This window comes from Thunnus thynnus, chromosome 3 (assembly GCF_963924715.1).
Source record: "Thunnus thynnus chromosome 3, fThuThy2.1, whole genome shotgun sequence".
NCBI classification, from domain to species: Eukaryota; Metazoa; Chordata; class Actinopteri; order Scombriformes; family Scombridae; genus Thunnus; species Thunnus thynnus.
The window spans coordinates 4,496,707-4,516,285 of record NC_089519.1 but is presented as its reverse complement, the minus strand read 5'-3'; the positions used below and the strand labels follow the sequence as shown (position 1 = coordinate 4,516,285).

Here is a 19,579-nt window from a genome sequence, read left to right as displayed (position 1 = left end):
GCATGACAATACAGAGAATACAGGCTCTGTATTATGTAATTCAATGCCAGTATTCACACAAAACCCAGGCGATGCTTATCAGGTCAGGCCTATAGTGTGAGATATAGAAGAGGAAATCTATCTTTAAACATGTGGACCATATAATAAGCATTTTTAAATGGTCCCTATGAATCCTCCATAAATGCCATCAGTTTCACATTACAAGGAGCGTTTATTGTTCTACGAGGACTCTTTATGTTGTGAAACTGAATCCTGGCTATTTCTGGAAATGAGCAGCGTTTAGATGAAGGTTATTTTATGTCAGAGAAGCTATAACCTTCATTGCTGTAAAGAGTAATTCACTGAGAACATAGAAATTGTTTTATTTTCTGTTCCTGTAAAGCCAGCTCCTGTTACAGTTTTTTAATATAACCTATTATATCAGCTCATGCAGCAAAATGTGTGACAGGAACCAGATTAGTCGGTTAAACACAAAACCCATGAAAGTCTACAGTGTTATGTGTAATACGGTTACAAAACAGACAAGAATGGGTATACTGTGTATCACACATAAGGTTGAGTAGATACCACACAGCAAGTTGGTTTTGAGAAGATTATATTGTACTCACGATGATGTCTTATAATATTTCCCCAGATACTGTATGCTCAAATTGTGCAAAAAATAAGGATTTTCTTAGGTCATTTTATATCAACACTCCAAGGTCCACTCCAAATATAATATAATTAATTATATATATATACATAAGACCATCAAGTTGGTGCATTTTGTGATATTTATTTATGTTTTTATTCACTTTTCTTTAAATGCATTTTCAGCCTTTCATTCTGGAGAGTATCCTATACTGTTTAGCTTCATCAGCACAGTATAAATACAGTCTTGCTTGTTACATTTTTCTACATACGGTACTTGTAAACAAAACTTTCATTTCACGATATGAATAAATTACATGGCAAGAATTATAATGGACACAAATTGGTCATGTAGCAAAAGGCACTGAAAGATAAATTGATAAGCTTAGCAGGATCAGGGGTGACTACTGAAGTACTGTCATTTCTGAGACCAAATTGCATCACAGCACATTATATCAGAGCATTCAAGCTAGCGGCTACATCAATAGTAAGGCACACTGTTAATCTATAGTACAAAGCAGAGTTAGTTTCTATAAAGCATGCTTGGCAGCAAGTACAATTTGAGCTTTTGATTCCATAAAATTGCTGAAAATATACAGAACACTAACAGTCGTTCATGCTCAGACTCATTATTTTATATATTTTAAGTAGTTTCATCATCTTTGGATTATTTTCAGGACAAAGTTTCTTTAAATTTCCCATCCTGCTTGGCACTTATGAAAACTATGAAACTCCAATTAGTTTTTTTGTTGAAATGTTTTTTCATGAATCCAATAAGTGTTATGATCTGGCCAACTGTACATAAATATTTCTTTAAAAAATAGAGGAGCCAATGAATTGATTCAGTTTATTGATGGAACAAAGTTTTCATAATCTGTCAACAGGATTATGCTTCTTTCACTTTGTCTTCATAAGTGCCTTTGCCCTTGTAAGCAGACACATAGCCACTGGTGTCGGGAATGTTTTCACGGCCAGCTTTTCCTTTTCCTTTGCCTGAGTCATCGAACCGCTCCTTGTGCGATCCAGTGTACTTGCTGGTATCGGTCAGTCTGTCCACTGCAGCTGCCTTTGCTGCTTTCTAAAGACGGAGACAAACAAATGTAAGTATTTTCTACATTATAACAAGTTTATCCATTTCAAAGTGTAGACATAATAATTTAGCAGTAGTGTACCTGGACTCAAACCTCCTGTGGCCTTCACAATAACTTTGGAGGGATCCATACAAGGGCGCCAGCTTGTATCTAATCCCACAAGCACTAGTTAGCTGCTTTGTGTTTGGAATTATACCGCCACTGTGGTGCAAGCAAGCTATATATGATCCCCGCACTTCTGAAATGAATATGGCGCCCCAGGATCAACAGGTGCAGTCCCTAGATGACAGGTACTTGGGGGTAGTAAAGTGAGTATGTAGTGGTTTATGAAATACTCACAGTGATTCCGACGTTGGCAGGCTCCTTCCCAACAATGAGACCGTAAAGCTGCTGTAGCGCCTCCTCTTTGCTCTTGCCTTTAAAACGTTTAGGAGCTAACTCCATCAGGGCCTGGTTGAACTGCTCAAATGTGACTACACGAGCCGACTTTGCCCTGAGGAAACACACAGTGTTGCCAACTGTTTTGAAGAAAGGTTATGTTGTGTGCTTATTTGCATATTAATATAATAGGACGGGGTATACAAATTATACGCAAGTTGAAAAAAAGGGCAATGCTAAGTAAAAACATTGCACAAAATCCCAAAGCTTTATTTATGTATTTTATAAACATACAGGGATGAGAGGTAAAAGGAGAGACTGGGGGAAAATGACAGAAAGAACCAGAGTTTCAGTCCCACAGTTGGTGAATTTGTTCCCAGCTAGTGAACCTTACAGTTAACATCTGTACAGTCAGCTAACTGGCTTTTAAGGCAAATAAAAACAGACTGCAATGGTCCAGCTGTAAGATAAGAAGAGGCAAAAATTCACTTTGCTTTCCGTCACACCTACCGAAGGGACAAATATTTGGCCTGTAAGTGACACAATTTCCAGTCCAGTATGCATGTTTATTTCAAATCAAAAATTAAAACATATCTAAATTAATTAAAATTGATAATCATACAATGATTGACACCAACACTGAGCTTTTCCTTCACTGTGTGGAAGGTGGAGCTTGAATAAAAATCTTACTTGACTTTGCTGAAGACGATGTCAACATCTGTGGTAGTGACGTTCTTGCCGTCAGTGATATGGCAGTCTTTGCAGAGCTTAGCGAAGTTCTTGCCGTTCATTTCCTTACCCGTGGCCTTGGTGTCACCGTGGACTGCAAACTTCTGGAAGGCGGTTTCCACCTCTGCCACAGACACTGAGCCCTCAGCCATGCTGAGAGACACACACACAGTATACATGCATCTCTGGTCAATTCAAAATGTTGTGTTGAAACTTATAATGTTCAACAGATGGTCGCATTGTCTCAACTCTAATAAGCCTTCAACAAGTGATGACTTACTTTGAGTGATGTTCATTTACTTTGTGAAGTTGAAGACCTAACGCAAATTCGTAATGACTCCATTAGTTGATTGACTGTCTGCCTGCCAAGAAATGTCTGCAGTGATGATCAGTCTAAGTGAACATTTGCTCTCTCCCTCTCACACACACACACCCACACACACACACTTTTACATCCATCACTGTTATGCTTGTATTACTCAGACTTCTCTTAGGCCCATTTAATTCAATCAGCTCAATTTCCAAATGGCTGCTCTGGTGTTCGACCATATAGGGAATGAACAAACACTCTCTTTCTCTTTCGCTTCTCCTCCTCTACTCAGTCTCTCTCTCACACACACAAACATACAGACACAGACTTATTTAATTTAATTGTTACTGCTGCCTGGTGGTCAAGTTAATTAACAGTGACATAAAAAAGATGATTTATAAGTAGATTTTTATTAAAAGAAAAAAATATTTGTTTAAAGGTTGACATTTATATACTATGATTGAAATTTGGTACTTTTTACATAGCAGAGAAAAGTGCATCTTGCATGCTTAAAATAGCAGCTTGCATTAAATTTTAAATTCACTGGGGGGACATTTTATTGGTGGATAAAAAATTTATCAACGGAGAACTGTAACAGGCATTAAACGACAAATAGCAAACATGAAAACATGCACTTAAATAACATTGTGGAACCAATGCTGTATTTGTGCATAGCTACTTTGGGGAATAATCCTGAATTTCCTGTTACATCTACAAATGTCTATATAAATATTACAAATTAGTTGTCATTGCTTGAGCATGATATAAGACATCTAATCCTATGATTTGTTTTCTGCTGCCATCTGTTGCCCCTTTGTTACATACTAGGACAGTGATGCTGAAAAAGAGAGAGAAGAAAAGTGTACCTGCTGCCGTAAACAGAAGGATGCGGTGTAAATATTCAGGAAAATCCTGATTCGCGTACAGCTGCCTGACCTCTTTTCGTCGTGGTCCTCCTCCTCTTTCTTCTTCTCCTTTCTCTTCTGTCTCTCCTCCTTCCTGCCACTCCCAGGCTTTCTCACAATGACGACAGAGATGGAGAGATGCAGAGAAGCAGGAGGAGAGAGGAGAGAGGGGAAGGGAGGAGGGAGAGAGTACCAACCAGCACAGTCGATGACATCATAGGCACTCAGCCTCTCTTGTGTCTATTCAGTCTCGTTTAGCTCTGCCTCTCTGTACAGATTTGCTTCTCTGGTGAGAGTTATCATGTTTTGTTTAATAAATTTTATTATTTATTTTGTGATATAGATAATTATTATCTCCATTCCTCCCAGCAGTTGTTGTTGTCATCAACTTAACTCATAGCTATCTGCCACGCTCATTCTCTTTTGACTCTTTTTCCGTTTCTCCCGCCCTCTCGCTTTCTCTCTCTCTTACCGCCATTGTCACAAGAGCCCTCTTGTCTGGACGAGGATGAGAGTGACCCTTCAAAGAACAAAGAGTACTGACAACGTAGCTGACACATTACAGGAAAGATAGTCCCATTTTACAGCTTAATATACAGTAAGTTGAACTGAATATCAGACCAGGAACACAGAGCACGTTTGTACTTTTAGTGCACAGCAGTATGTTGCATTTACTAAGTGCAATTTTGAAAGTGCATGTCAAAGAGATTGTTCTGATGGGGAAAACCAGTTTGCAGACAGTCCTGCCCTGGAATTTTCCACACATGAATATAAATGTGGGATCAAGAAAGGATACAGTGGTTGACTGGCTGATAGTAGCCTCAACACTGACTCCATTATTTCTCAGAGCAACATTGTTAATTTTACTTTGAAAGGCACATTATTTGTTGAACTATTGGAATGAAAGCAAATTAAGTTAAATCCTGTACTGTGTAGTTTTAGTAGTGTCTACTGATGTGAAAGTAATAGAGCAGAATCCAAACATGCATTTTGATGAAAAAAGGTCACCTTGTACCAACTTTGTAAATAAAGTCCTTATTCTAAATATATAACTATAAAATCAATTTGTAATTTCCAAAACCATTTCAATTTTAAACTTCTATTTCCTATGCCTGCCACTTTTATGATATGGCGACTCTTTTTGTCATGTAATGCCATATCCATCTTTTCCAGCAGTTGTTCTCAGCTCCTCCCATCATTCCTCAGCACCTGAATTACAAATGAAAAGTATATGTTTTTCTCCCGGGTTTACACAATAATTGCTAAACTTAATATCATCAGATTTAGTTGTTGTATGTTAGTCTGTCAATGAATCAATAAAGGAATGATAACTCTTGTGATTTATGCCTTTAAATAAAAACAAAATTAAGACGTTATATAACTGTGTCTGCATTGTACACTTACACTGCAGCGTTTTCACCTTGCCTTGCTTTGTGGTAAACCCACACACTGATGCTCTGTACTTTGTTCACAGGATAAACAGAACAAGTTGTTTTGACATCATGCGCCATCATGAAACTCACTGCCCAGTCAAATGGAAAGCTGAGGGGTGTGGGGGATATGTTGTTCCCTGGGAAAGGTCACAACGAATGAGAGCAGAAAGCAATGAGAGAGCAGCATCAAGGGCTCAGTTCATGTTAGCTAATAGCAATCATGGAACATGTTGATACTTCTTTAAATGAGATATAAAAGAGTTAATTTTCCAAAATTCTAAACTTTAAGCAACCTCAAAAAGTTTTGTGAAATCAATCTTAAATACTTGACATGGAACTGTAATTAAAACCTCCATGTTAATGCCGGATATTAGCTTTTAAGGCATTTATTCATGTTCCAGGTAGTCAACAATAGTTTCTATTTTGCTGAGAAGTGGACTTTAGTGTGTGACATAACCTGAAATTCCTGCCTCATAAGCAAATACCATCATGGTTGCAGACGAGTATTTTCACTCAGATGATAGAAAAAGGTTCTGTGGGAAGACATCACCTGTTTGCTTACAGTATAAACAAAACCTTGCCTTTAAATATCAGCAGAAAACAGCATTGTCTCTGGTTTGAGAGGATCACAGGCGCTGGTGGTTGGACCCTCTTTGGACCTGATATTGACTAACACTTGACTTTCCATCGCCTGGCAAATTCTAGAAACATTTCAGGGATTCACAAATTGACTAAAAGCTGATCTGATTCTATTTCTTCCCATATTTGCTTCCTCCAATAACATCATGGCTGAGTCTAGTTTCCCTTTACCACCAGAAGCCTATTGTCCACTGTGTGTGGATGCACTGAGAGACCCGGTCACCATTGGCTGTGGTGACACTTACTGCCTGGAGTGCATCAAAATCTACTGGGACCAGTTCGACCACATGGGTGTGTACAGCTGCCCACAGTGCCGCGCAACCTTCACGCCACGGCCTGTGCTGAGACGTAACCTGCCCGACGTAAACTACGAGCCTCGGCGCCAGCTTCCAGAGCTCACTCCTTTCCCCTACATGCACCGGGAATCCTTCTGCGATTTCTGCGTTGGCCGTCGCAACAAGGCTGTCAAGTCGTGCCTCATGTGCCTGGCGTACTACTGCGAAACGCACGTCAAGCCACATTATGAGTCATCCACCTTCAAGAGACACAAGCTGGTGGATGAGACGGGCCACCTGGACAGGAAGATCTGCCCCCAGCATGAGAAAGGCCTGGAGCTCTTCTGTCGCTCTGACCAGATGTGTATCTGTGTGTTATGTACTGTCAGAGAGCACCGCAGCCACAACATTACCTCAGCAGAGGAAGAACGCACCGAGAAACAAGTGAGTCTGAATTGTCTGTGTCATCAATATGTCTGACTGATTTTTAAGGAGAGTCTATGTTCAAATTGATGTCACAGACTAAAAATATGTCTTGTTCCCTTAAGTAACTGTGATTTAAGAAAAAGCTTGTCTTCTTATTGTCATGTTCTTCCATCAGAAAGTCCTGGTGGTCACACAATCTGAAGTCCAGCACATCATTCAGGAGAGGATGAAGGAGCTGCAGGAACTGAAGCATAATGTGGACGTTCTCAAAGTAATATCAGCCATAATCAAACATAAATGATTGTGCTTGTACATTGTAAGATCTAACTGTGACATTGTCTATATGTGATGAGATACAAATGTGACATACAGGTGCAGGAAATATCTTGATATGGCACCATCCAGTGGTCGTATCAAGAATGACACTTTAAACCTTCTGACAAACTGACTTTATCTTTTAGAGTTGCGCCCAGCGAGCACAAGCAGAAAGCGATAAGACGTTCCACGAAATGCTCCAAGCAGTGGAGCGCTGGAAGGCTGAAATCAATCAGATGATAAAGGCCAACATGCAGTCAGCGATGTCACAAGCTGAGGGCTACGTGGACCGTCTGGAGCAGGAGATACTGGAGCTTCAGCGTAGAGATGCAGAGCTACGACAGATCCTCGAAACAGAGGACAACATTCACTTCCTGCAGGTGCTGAAGGATCATACAGAGCTGCACGAAATATTACCATTCTTGTCTTAATACTTGTCAAGGAGTAGCACATTGTTGCAATAATTTATACTCTTTCAAATTGAACCCCATATCCACATATTCAGGATCCCAGTAAACTGCTCACAGCACACTCATGTTTTTATACATAAGATGATAATACAGTTTGTGTTTCTGACTTGTTGACTGAAATGTGGAGCTCTTTTCTCTCGGTGAATAGAATTTTCCAACCCTGTGCGTTCCTCCTGAGGCCATGGTCCCCAAAGTGCTCATCAACCCTCAGTTCTCCTTTGGTGAGATGAGCAAGACAGCCACAGAAATGAAGGAACATCTGGATGACATCTGTAAGAAGGAACTGAGTAAAATCTCCAAGACAGGTTTGTTCCAGCTTATTGTGTTCAAAAAAAGATATTTTTACTGTAAAACTATAAAGTAACGTAATGTTGTATCATCTTCACAGTTAGTGAAACCCCTGTGTACATACTTTTGCCAAGAAACGGAGACAAACGACTCAAAGGTAAGTGACTTTTTTTAAATCACACATGAATATTGATTCGATTTGATTTTTTTGGTAGACAGCAAAGGAAATGGAGATAGAAAGTTTTTCAAAGGCATCTCATTTGATTTATATAAGTATTTGAAAATAAACAATAACATAAAATTCATCGCATATTAACATGTCTCCATGTTTTCCACATCTAAACAGTTCCTGGAAGAGTGGATTTCCAGGAGCCGAAAACAAGACAAGACTTTTTGAGATGTGAGTATTGTTTATGGTTCAGTGCATAATAAAATACATTAAAATTTGTTAATGTTTCTTATTTATTAATTGCATTTATATTTATTATATTTACAGACTCTGACACATTGAGTGAATGGAATGGATGTTTTTTTTTTTCTTTGTTGATCAGTGATTAAGAAATGTTTATTGTGTGTGTCTCTCTTTGCCCAGACTCCTCTAAGATGTCCTTCGATCCGAACACAGTCTACAAAGAGCTGGTCCTGTCCGAAGGGAACCAGAGGATCACCCGGAAGAAAACAGTCCAGTTTTATCCAGATCACCCAGACCGCTTTGATGGCTTCTCCCAGGTGCTGTGCAAGGAGCCCCTGACTGGCTTCAGATTTTACTGGGAGGCAGAGTGGAACGGGGAGTTTTCCATCGGGGTGGCCTACAAGAGCATCAGTCGCAAGGGGAAGAATTCACACAGCCTGCTGGGCTACAATGACAAGTCTTGGAGTCTCCTCTGCTCAGACTCAGGCTACTCAGCTTGGCACAACAAAGTAGACCGCGACCTTCCTGATTCTCCGAGGGCTACACGAATTGGTGTGTACCTGGACTATGCAGGCAACACAGTGGCTTTTTACTCAGTCTCAGAGACGATGGAGCTTATCCACAGATTCAAAGCGCAGTTTAGTGAGCCTTTATATGCAGGTTTTGGTGTGGGCTCCTCAGTTACCCTCTGCCAGCTGAAGCAGAATCCAATGCCTTACTAAGACGAAGTAACAGGAAAATTAACCATTGTAAAGTGTCTCAAATATGAGTACAAATTGAGTAAAATTGGCTGAATATTGACTGTACAGTGAAATGTAAAGTTATTTTATGCAATATTCAATTTTAAACTCCTCTCTGACTGACTCAACAAAAACAAGTTTCACAAAGTATTTACTGCACAGTTGCTGCACTATTAGATTGCACATATTTGTATGCTATGACCATACACTGAATGTTCTTGTAAAATATGATGATAATGCTTCAATGAATGTTATTTCAAGGCTATAACTTAAGATCTGTATGCCAATATGTTCATCTATATGTATGTTGATTTAATATAGGTACTGCAGATAACACAGTAGCGGTCATGCAATCCTGTAGCGCTAATAACAGAAGACTTATATTCAACTGTAGTGTTTTTATGAGCATTAGCATGTTGTGGCTGAAATAATCTGCAGACAGATGTCAAAATTATTCATACAGTATGTGTATGTTTGTATATATGTACAATAAAAAAAGCAAAAGTCTACATCTTGTTTCAACATTAACACATTTTTATTGCCCTACAATGAAGATATTGCAATAAAAAAATACCTTAATAACATTTTATATAAACTGATAAGGGTAAATCTGTTATTTAATTACTCAACTAAGACATTAAAATATGATCATGTTACATTATCAACGCCTGCATTTTTAAATAATTAATTTACTGTGTTTTATTGACTTATTTCTCCTTAAAGACGCTTTTGAAGACATGTTACAAAAACACAAGTGTATGCTTATAGACAAATGTATTTACTGGACAGTTTCCCCACCCGATACAGATAGAGGAGAGGTGGGAGAAAACTTGTTATGACAAAGATAAAGACGTTTACCGAGTTAGCTGCAAAAAACTGGGATGTTGATATGGTTCCCATCAAGGATAACACAAGTGCCATCGGGAGCTGAGACACAATTGTAACCACCAGATTAATCAAAATGATCTTGAAAGCCCTTTTCTTAATGCTGTTACCCCTGTGTTGGTCCCTCTGCCCTTCGCATGGCCTCGGGCATTTCAGAGCTATAAGAATTGAGACGCAGCAGAAAGCCATCGGCAGAGAGAGGAACAGATACAAAGCTGCTGATTGTAAATTGATAGCTATGCCAACAATGGTAACCATGATCACTGTTAGCCAAGAAACACAGCAACATGCCACCCTGTACGTCAGAGGTTTACACCTGAGGAATGTCACAGGATGGATGGTTGCAAGGTACTGTTCCAGGCAGATATAGCTCTGGACCAAGGGTCGCAGAATAAAAATACACCAGAGAACTTAAAAAGCTTTTTGAAGACATCGATTGAATCGCAATTGGCCAGGAAATAGCAAATGCCTGAGAGACAGAGAAGGCTCTCCATCATAATCTGGTTGAGAGGGATGAAATCAGAAGCTATCTTCTCTCTTCTTCCCCTCAGTATAAGCCACAGGATGTAAACATTGGTGGGGAGACCAAAGAGAAGGTAAATTTGTGGCCGTATTGTTGATGCTGGAAATATTCAATTTCTTCCTTATGATAAACACAATATCCTAAACAACTTCTGTGATGCTACAGTTTCAGCACCAGGATGGAGGCATGTTATTTACATATTATACAACACATAGTTCTGACCAAGCATTTAGAATGTGCTCAAATCAGCATGACAGCACACCTAGCCATGCTCAAATGAAAAAAGCCTCATCACTAACCCCTGGGCCACACTGGATGCGTGAGTAGCGCGTGTGCGTCGCGGAACCTCTTGCCTTTCATTTCTGCGCCCATGTTAACAGCTTAGAGCGGCCACACTGTTCAAAATTTCCATTTTATAGCCTGTTTAGTAATTGTTGTTGTTGTGGCGCATTTGATTATGCCAACAGTAATCTGAGAGGTAAGAGCAGCAGGTGAGACTATTTTCATGTCAGTGTCAGCCGAACTCTGCATCAAGTTTGAATCCAGGACTATGTAGCTTTAGATTAAAGGGGTGAATTTGCTGGTAAATTTTGTATGTTTAGCATGTGTCACTGTGCACTGCCTCTCAAGTTGTTGTAAAGGCTTGCTGTTGAGTTACTGAGCAATCTTTACCTTGTATTAAAGGACAGGTCCACAGTTTTTCAAGTCTGTCTTAAAACAACAGTCAGGTGACCACATGAATACTGAAAGAGGTTTTCCTCACTGTAATTATTCCTCCTGTTCATACTGGCTATTAAAAGATCCCCTTTAAGTCTTTTTAGCATCAAATTCCCTCTTTGTGTTTCCTCGGGCAGTGTTTCCCTTTTGAGCTGCAGTGGAAGTATAGTAACAAAAAGAGGAACTTTGGCACTAAAAAGACTGTAACGTTGAAATATATCTACTTGATTTGACTCATTTGGATGCTTCATATTAGCTTCAGAAGGAGACTGGTGGATTTTGACCCCCATCATTTACATTGTAAGTGCATTATGAAGGGATCTTCCAATGGACAGTATGAACAAGAGGAATTATTATGGCAAGAAAAACCTATTTCAATGTTCTTTTGGGCTCCTGACTATTGTTTTAAGACAGACTGGAAAAACTATGAACCCATCCCTTAACATGCTTAGTAAGATGAACAAAGTAAACAGTCATTTCTGGTTATGACTTCTGAGCAGGCACAAAATGAACACCACTGCAGAGAATGGTTCGTCAAGCCACCCCTCTATTGTTGAATATGATCATTTACTATAGTTACTATAATAACAAAAGAAATAAAAACATAAAGGAACTTATTTGGTGAAGACATTTCAACAGCAATTATACTGTATCTCACCTTGTACATGTTCACATAGTTTAGTAGCCTAATTAATGTTACACAATGTGTGTGCAATGTGTTTCAAGGATAAAACATGAGATGCTACTTTTGCTAAAAAGAAAACTGGAAAAGAACCCGACGTCTCCCTCATAAAAAAGCTGAATATCGACTTATAACCGACCGGTCTGATGTGTGTAGAGGTGTGTGTGGTTATACTGTAACAGCCTGGTATTATCAGATGGTTTAATGAAGGTAAGCACAGTGAACGGCACTGCGCTCTGGAGGCTGCAGATTTATCAACATATCAGTACTGCTGCCTTCAGATGGATGGATTTAATGAACTGAAGAAGTTTTTCTTTTTCATACAGTAGTAGTGTTTAATTGAAATACATTATTTATAGTCTATTTTAAGCATTAATCCGTTGTTGCAGCACGTCTGCAGCAAGTATTTAGTTTGATCCTGGTGATAAAATCACGAAAGCAGCAGCGGATTGACATCTTGAGACGTCTGCTTTGAGCGCGACATCCAGGACCAAATTTCAACTAAAATACAACAATTGTCTTCATTTGAATGAACCTCCCACCTGTCTGCGCCTCTCCTCCCACCTGTGCATCGTCACCAAAATATCAGACAGATGCACAGAGTGAGTGCTGCTTGAGCTGGTCGTTGCCCGAGGACTTCACATCAGATATGGTCATTGATATATCTGCACTGAACAAACAGGAAAACAGAAACAGGAAAAACTGTGTGTTTATTTCAGGTAAACATTCAAATATATTTCAGTATTATTAATATCAGTTTCAGTTTTGACTGTGGATTTGTTCTCATTTTTTTTCTTTTTCTGCTCTCTGCTCAAAGACTTGATGCTGAAAGACTGACGTGAGAGACTTTTTGAACCAAACTTCACGGAAAATGAACTCAACAAATGCATCTCCGTTCCCTGATATCAAAATTCTAACCATCACCTCAAACACCATCAACTTGGTGCTGAGTCTGCCCACCAACAGCTACGTTGTGTGGCTGATAGCGACCGGAGCAGGAGGCACACTGGTGGCAGAGTTCTTCCCGCTCAACCTGGCTGCGTTTGAGATTCTCTTCTGCTTATGTTCTCTTAGCAACCTTCTCAAATTCATCTTCCCCTCGATAAAAGTTTTTGCAAGATTTTCAAATGGTTTCCTGTGGAGTGGCCGCCCTATACTGCAGTGTTGTATCTGTATAGAGCAGTTTCTGGCCGTGGTGCATCCTGTGCTGTTCCTTAGGTATAAATCATTGAGGTACAAGGCGACTTTCTCTGGTGTGGCTTGGGTGGTTATCATTGGATTGTCTGTATTTTACATGGTCTCTCCCTTGACAAAGCATTTTGTTTTTGTGAGTCAGTGTGTGCTTTTAACATTGGTGATGCTGTTCTGCTACTTCGCAGTCCTTGTGGCTCTAAGAAGAGCTGGACCAGGGGAGGGAAAGAAGAAGATGAACAACATGAAGAGAAAAGCTTTTATGACTATCTTAGTGATCATTGTGTCATTTGTGGGGACTTACTTCCTTTGGTGTGTTGCTATTCTTCTTAATTTGAACAGCTGGTTTTTATACAGTAAGAAAATGTTCATGAGAATTTGCTCTTTTATTACTTTTGCCACTGGGTTTGTTCAGCCGCTCCTTTACCTGCGAAAGACTGGAAAGATTTCTTGCAATAAAGCTGTGTGAGTTATGTACATGTTGAGCTTTTCCAGACATTCATGATAGTCTGTGTATGGATGTTCTTTCTTGACCACTAGGAACAGTAATCTTATTACTGAAGATTCTGGAGTGATTTATAGTCACCAATTGATCGTTTTTGCTTTAAATTGAAAAAACAAAATGTTTATTTTAAAATTAAAAGGAGATAACCATGAGCTAGTTGACCAGTTTGTGTTTCTATCTACTTCATTTTAATTATATTAATGACAATTGAACCTTTTTTTTTTACTAACAATCTCTGAGATATATTTTAATTATTTTTCACTTCTTTTTTCAATTTTTGAATTTCATTATATCTCTATATTGTGGTAGTTAAATGACAGATGAGTCACGTGCCAATATTCTGTCTGAAGTATGAAAGATTGTTTATATATACTGAATGTATAAATGGTTGTTATTTTGCTCAAATAAAGTAATTAGGAAGTACTATTGTTGTTGTTGTTTTGTTTTGTTTGTTTGTGTTCAAAAAAAATAATGGACAACTGATGACAGTTCTGCAATTTTCTTTGTTTCCATAACAAGAAAGTTTAGATAACAGACAGTTACATACAGTAGATCTGACTCGAGAAAAGCTGCCAGAAAAGCTTTTCCATTAGTCTGCGTTCACATAAAAAGTGTCCACAACACTGAAAGTACAACCAAACACAACTGATTGTGTTCAAAACAACACACCAAACAGATAGGAGAGCTACAAAGTGTGATGTTGGTGAATCATCTTTCTCTAAATGCAGACTTTATGTCTGTTCAGGCTAAAGTCTGAAGTTCACTGTTTTGATTTGTTTCTTCCTGTCGGCAAGGAAGCAAGTGTCCTTATCCAACATCACAGTTTTAATTGAGAAAATACAGAGTCTGTTAATGTGGAGGGTTTCTCACTGTTGCAATGGCACTTTGTGTTTTAGGCCTGTAGGACTGGTGTGTTTTTAGTGTTGTTTTAATGTATCACAATAAGCCCAGTTTAACGGCTTTTTTAAACTATTGATTCTTTATACTATTGAGCCTCCTCCTCTCATTCAAATTCTAAACAAGTGTGGCAGTATGAATTATTTGCCACTGGGTGGCACTGTTTCCTTTCTCTGTTGGTTTGTCAGTTCATTCTTTATTTAAACATGTTATGCTCATGAGTTGCTCTTAAACACAAAAACGGGTTGGTTGCTTTTGTTCAAAAGCCTATTGTCAGTATGGTTTGGTTTGGTTTTGAACAGTAGTGTCCTGTTAAGAATCACAATCTGGTTGTCTCCCAATATATATACTTTTTTATCAGTCGTGGAATCAAGCAGAAGTGTTGTGTAATGAATACAGTCAGTATTTGCAGGATTTACGCTTACACACATCCAACTGTATCTCTCACACTTGGTTTTTAACCCTTGTGTTTTGTTCAAACTGGCTTTAATTCCTCATTTTTATGAACCCACATACCCCACTGCTGTTATGTGTAAAAATGATAATTAAGTTACAAAATCGGCCTTTTTTTTTTTCTTTTTCATATTTTTTCTTTCTTAATATATAGAAAAATATCAACATGGTAATCCCTATAGCACATTTGATGAAGGTGATGAAAAATTAAGCCTTGTTATTACACTAAATAAGGAAATATTTCATGTTTTTTCTATATATATATAGTAGATATGGTATATGGGCTCTGCATTAACAAATCAATATTCCTTTTGTTTGCCAAAACAAAAGGAACATCACCATGTAGCATGTGAGACCTGACAGACATTCAAATAAATTCAGTGCTGTAAAGTGCTATATAAATTAAGTTATCATTTAGTGACTGAGAGGGTATAGTACACTTTTATAGTACACAGTTGCTATAATAAAAGGAAGTCACATATAGGGTGTCAGATCAAGTTTTCTCTACAAAAGTAACACTAAACGAGATTCTTGAGATTTTCTGTGTTAATTGTTTGATTCTTAGGGACCATGTTTGACTCTGTTACCTTCCTCACTGCTTAGCAATGCAATTAGGAGGTAGGAAGGAGGTCATTAGGTTATAAAGGCTCCTTACTGTCTTTATTCCCTTGCTTTATTTATTCAATCACTAACTTTTAAGTCAAATGTACATTCAGTACCTCCTAGGCTTAATTTGAATGGGTTTGGAATCTGATCAAGGAAATGAAGAAATGAGGACTTTTAGTTGCCTTAATTTATAATCCTTAATATGGCGCATTCTAATATTTTATTTGACATGTTTTGGTTACATATACTGTAAGTAAAACATGTGGGATTGCTGGGAGATGTCTGCTCCTAAGCATTGTGACAATCTCAAAGCACGTCTTGTCTCCCAATTTGTCACAATGGGGGTACAAGCCCAGTGAGCTGGAGGTAAACAAGCCAAAGAGAGTCTCCTTGTTTAAACATTTTGACTGACGCAGCTGTTCACTTTATGGAAACCAGTCTGTGGTCTGATATTTAGATCTCTGGGTTCAAACTACCTTACTGAAATCAAGATATACTGTATGTTTGGTTTATCCAAGGTATAGACAGAAAGAGGCATGGCCTGTTCTTTCCCCAGTGTGGTGGAAGGTCTCCTCTTTTTACGCTTCCATTTATTGTTGTCATGTCTCTGCTTCGTCCTAGGCCTGTTTGAACTTACTGTCATTGTTTTTCTCATTCACTGTTTTCACTTCAGACTTCATGTCATCTTTGCAACCACTGCACATGTCATCAACAGTGTTTTGCACCATGTCCAGCCAAATGCAACCATTTGATCCAGGTTCAGCAGAGTGCTATAAACAAAACGATAGACATCATAACAACTGATGATATTGTTTCCCTATCATTTATTTATGGATATCAATACATAGCAGTAACACTTAAGCCAGCCATCATGCAGTATATACACTACATTTGCAATTCCTGTTGAGATTCCATTGTGATTAAAACCGCTGCCATCACAGCTATCTTCCACTTGCGTAGAACCTGCACACACAGTTGTTAAAAAAAGAAACTCTGTTGAGTCAAACCAAAGCGTCCTTTAATATGTGATCAGGAGAGCACAAAGCACTGTGAGACTGTGACAGCAGTCTTCACTGACTGAGAGGACAATACATCAATTATAGTAATTATAGTAATTATAATAAGACAGCTCATTATTGTCATTCAATGGAGACGGTTTTGCAAAATAAACATGTCCATAAAAGGAATTTATGAGGGCTTCTCTTTTAGACTCTAAGCTCAGAGTAGGGTGAGGCATCCAGAGCATATGACAATCCAAAGTACAACTTTTCTCCATCTGCCAGCGGTGGGATAGCAACCCATTAAGTTGGAGGTAAGAGAGTCAAAAGTCTCTTTGTTGATTTTACGTTCACTCTACGAAAGCCAGTCACTTATCTTTCAGCTTAAGGTCTTAGAGCATTAAGAATTTGAAAGCCATCGAGTGAACGATTTCATATGTAATTTTCCACCAGCTTTGCATGAGCTCAAGCAACTCCCGTGGGCTTTCTCATGTCTGTCACCAGTGTACGGCCTTTCTAATCACAGGTGTTCCACAGATTCCACAAAACTTAAGACAAACAAGCACAGTTTGTGAAACAAGTATATTTTATTACATTTTGTACCCTTTTTTTTTTTACACTTTTGACAGGATTTTTTAACCATTGTTACAGATATTTAAAGAATACATTTTCATAAACTCTTCATCTCTGGGTATTTGGGACTTCAAAAGTTTATTAACTGTAACTGTATATTAAAATATTGGCATTTCCTGTGCATAATAACAAAATTGTCAGAATATCACTATGCCTTTATTTAAATCTACAAATCAATATACGAATAAATTTTTGAAAATTACGTGCAATCATCTCATCTGGTGTAACTCAACATTCAGTATTATTTGCATTTTTTTATTGATATGAATTGTTTCTTAAACACTTGAGACTGGTTATTTTAGAAAAGAGCACAATTCAAAGTGGACAGAGTTTTTCCTATGCTCTTCACTTTATAGACCACCTCACATGGAAGATTCTTCCGGTCAGATCTCTTCTCTATCTTTGTCACTTTAAAGACCTCATAAGGAGGAATTAAGGCCTCCCTTTCCGACTCTCCAAGCTTAGAGTACAGCGAGATGTCTGCTCCGTAGCATGTGATAATTTCAAAACATGTTTTGTCTCCAAATCTTTCAGCACTGGGGTACCAACCCATTGAGCTGGAGGTAAAAGAGCCAAAGCGAATCCCCTTGTTGACAACATCTTGGCTGAAGTAGCTGTTGACTCTACGGAAGCCAGTCAGACATCGTTCTGCTTCAGGTTTACGAGCGTTGAGAGTTTGAAGGGCGTCAGTCAGGAAAAAGTGAAGTGTGTGATACATGAACGTGGTCTTGTACTTAGCTTTCTGTGTCCGCACTGCATTATTGAAATCCAGATAGATTTTTGGTTTATCGAGGGTATAAATATAAAAAGCCATGATCTGTTCTTTCCCCAGTCCAGTAGAAGGTTGCTTCCCCTTTTTATGCTTCCATTTTTTGTTATAGAATTTCTCTGCTTCAACCCAGGCCAGTGTGAAATTCATGTCTTTGTTTTTCTCATTCGCCAGATATTCATTCTTGACTCTGTTCTCCATTTTGTCTTTGCAACCAGTGTACATGTCATCAACAGCGTTCGGAGCCAAATCCAGTGGAACTTGACCTTTTAACCCAGGTTCAACAGAGTTCTGCAAAACAGTTTTAGCAAGCATGAGGAAAAAATAGATAAGTTTACCTACAGATGTCAGTACAGAACAGTCAGCTTATACAGTTAACTACCTTTGCAATTCCTATAGAGGCTCCATAAGTCATTAGAATTGCCATCCAAACTGCCATCATTGCCATCTTCACCAGCCACCAGAGACCTGCACACAGAATACCTCTCTCATTAAACACAGTTTGTTTGTTTCAATAATCATACCTGACTCTGGTTACTTCATCTAACATTGTTGAGTGATGAACATTCCCAAAACATAAAAACAATGAAGTAAAACTTGTTTGGATAGATTGAAATCAGCCTTGAAGTGGACTTCACCCCTTTTTTATTGACGTAATCACTTGCATTCACAGAGTAAAAGCATGTATTTCCGGGTTTGTTTGGAATCTGATCAAAAACTGGGCATGTTAAGAGAAGAAATCAAGACTTTTATTCACTTACCTCAGTTCAGTTCTCACATGCTGTAGTGGTTCTTTGGTGACTTGTGAAGTATTAGCTTGTGTGTGTCTTTTACCAGCTGCAGGTCATTCCAATCAGGAGCAGGACCTTCACAAGGTCTTTTTAGGGCTTTCTCAATACAGAGTACATTCAAACCATTCCTCTTTGTTTTTAATGAAGCATATGGGTTTGTGTGTCTGGAAATAAGGTGGTTTCAAACTAATTTAAGAATTCCTTAAGAAGATTCTGAGCAAATTTACCATTGTTGAAGCAAAACTATCCGTCTGCATTACTATAATAACTCATAAACTTTCAAGTCTATTTCATGGATGCAGGATAAATTCTTTCAAGATGGATCACATAGTGATTTTTAATAGAACTGTATCAATGTCCTGTATTTTTTAATATTTAGAAATATGTTAAAGGTTGGACATGGGGGTAATTTTGATATATGCAGAAACATAATCTGTTTATTTTGTTTGTAGAACTGTATGTGGGAATAGACACAATGAAGGCACAACAGGACTCCACACACTGGACAGAAAAATGTACAATAGAGATACAGTATGCAGAGATGGTCCATATACTGTATCATGTGTTTATTAAAACAGCTAAAACAACACCACAAATATTGTTCATTTTAAGTGTGAATACAATATATACAATATTAAATTTCATACAGTAGTGTACATGTTTAAATGGGACAATGGGACTATGATAGTGGGATACTTTATACCATAAAGCCTGTGTATTCAAGCAGTGCATCAAAATTTAAAAATCCAGGTAATTTTTTTTTTTTTTTTTTTTTTTTGGAAAACGCTCTCTACTCCTGTTAGAAAATGCACCAATAAAACATAAATGTTCAGGTATGAACAGCCAATTTGTGAAGCTGCAAATGTTCAAAGATTCAATATCAAGCAA

General features: G+C 38.3%; 3 protein-coding genes across 5 annotated transcripts; 1 reads left to right on the top strand and 2 right to left on the bottom strand.

Moving 5' to 3' along the window:
- Nucleotides 1-1,463: 1,463 nt before the first annotated feature.
- Nucleotides 1,464-4,312, bottom strand: tppp2 (tubulin polymerization-promoting protein family member 2). 2 transcript variants are annotated; one of them, XM_067581700.1, is made up of 4 exons: nt 4,075-4,312; nt 2,790-2,981; nt 2,061-2,214; nt 1,464-1,708 (listed from the first exon to the last, which is right to left on the bottom strand). In XM_067581700.1, exons 2-4 carry the CDS (start codon nt 2,978-2,980, stop codon nt 1,517-1,519), a joined length of 537 nt encoding a protein of 178 aa, XP_067437801.1. In that variant the 5' UTR covers nt 2,981; nt 4,075-4,312; the 3' UTR covers nt 1,464-1,516. The 2 variants fall into 2 exon arrangements, with proteins under 2 accessions (XP_067437801.1, XP_067437793.1); XM_067581692.1 differs by having other exon boundaries at nt 4,005-4,295.
- On the top strand, nt 1,651-9,575 carry ftr84 (finTRIM family, member 84). 2 transcript variants are annotated; one of them, XM_067581679.1, is made up of 8 exons: nt 1,651-1,730; nt 6,293-6,834; nt 6,992-7,087; nt 7,278-7,511; nt 7,750-7,906; nt 7,990-8,046; nt 8,236-8,289; nt 8,482-9,575. In XM_067581679.1, the coding sequence occupies exons 2-8, from the start codon at nt 6,403-6,405 to the stop codon at nt 9,021-9,023; spliced, it is 1,572 nt and encodes a 523-aa protein (XP_067437780.1). In that variant the 5' UTR covers nt 1,651-1,730; nt 6,293-6,402; the 3' UTR covers nt 9,024-9,575. The 2 variants fall into 2 exon arrangements, with proteins under 2 accessions (XP_067437780.1, XP_067437772.1); XM_067581671.1 differs by lacking the exon at nt 1,651-1,730 and having other exon boundaries at nt 5,837-6,834.
- Nucleotides 9,576-17,065: 7,490 nt separating this feature from the next.
- On the bottom strand, nt 17,066-18,769 carry LOC137180525 (NAD(P)(+)--arginine ADP-ribosyltransferase 1-like). Its single transcript, XM_067585918.1, has 3 exons — nt 18,662-18,769; nt 18,283-18,368; nt 17,066-18,191 (listed from the first exon to the last, which is right to left on the bottom strand). Exons 2-3 carry the CDS (start codon nt 18,346-18,348, stop codon nt 17,430-17,432), a joined length of 828 nt encoding a protein of 275 aa, XP_067442019.1. The 5' UTR covers nt 18,349-18,368; nt 18,662-18,769; the 3' UTR covers nt 17,066-17,429.
- Between the last annotated feature and the right edge of the window lie 810 nt (nt 18,770-19,579).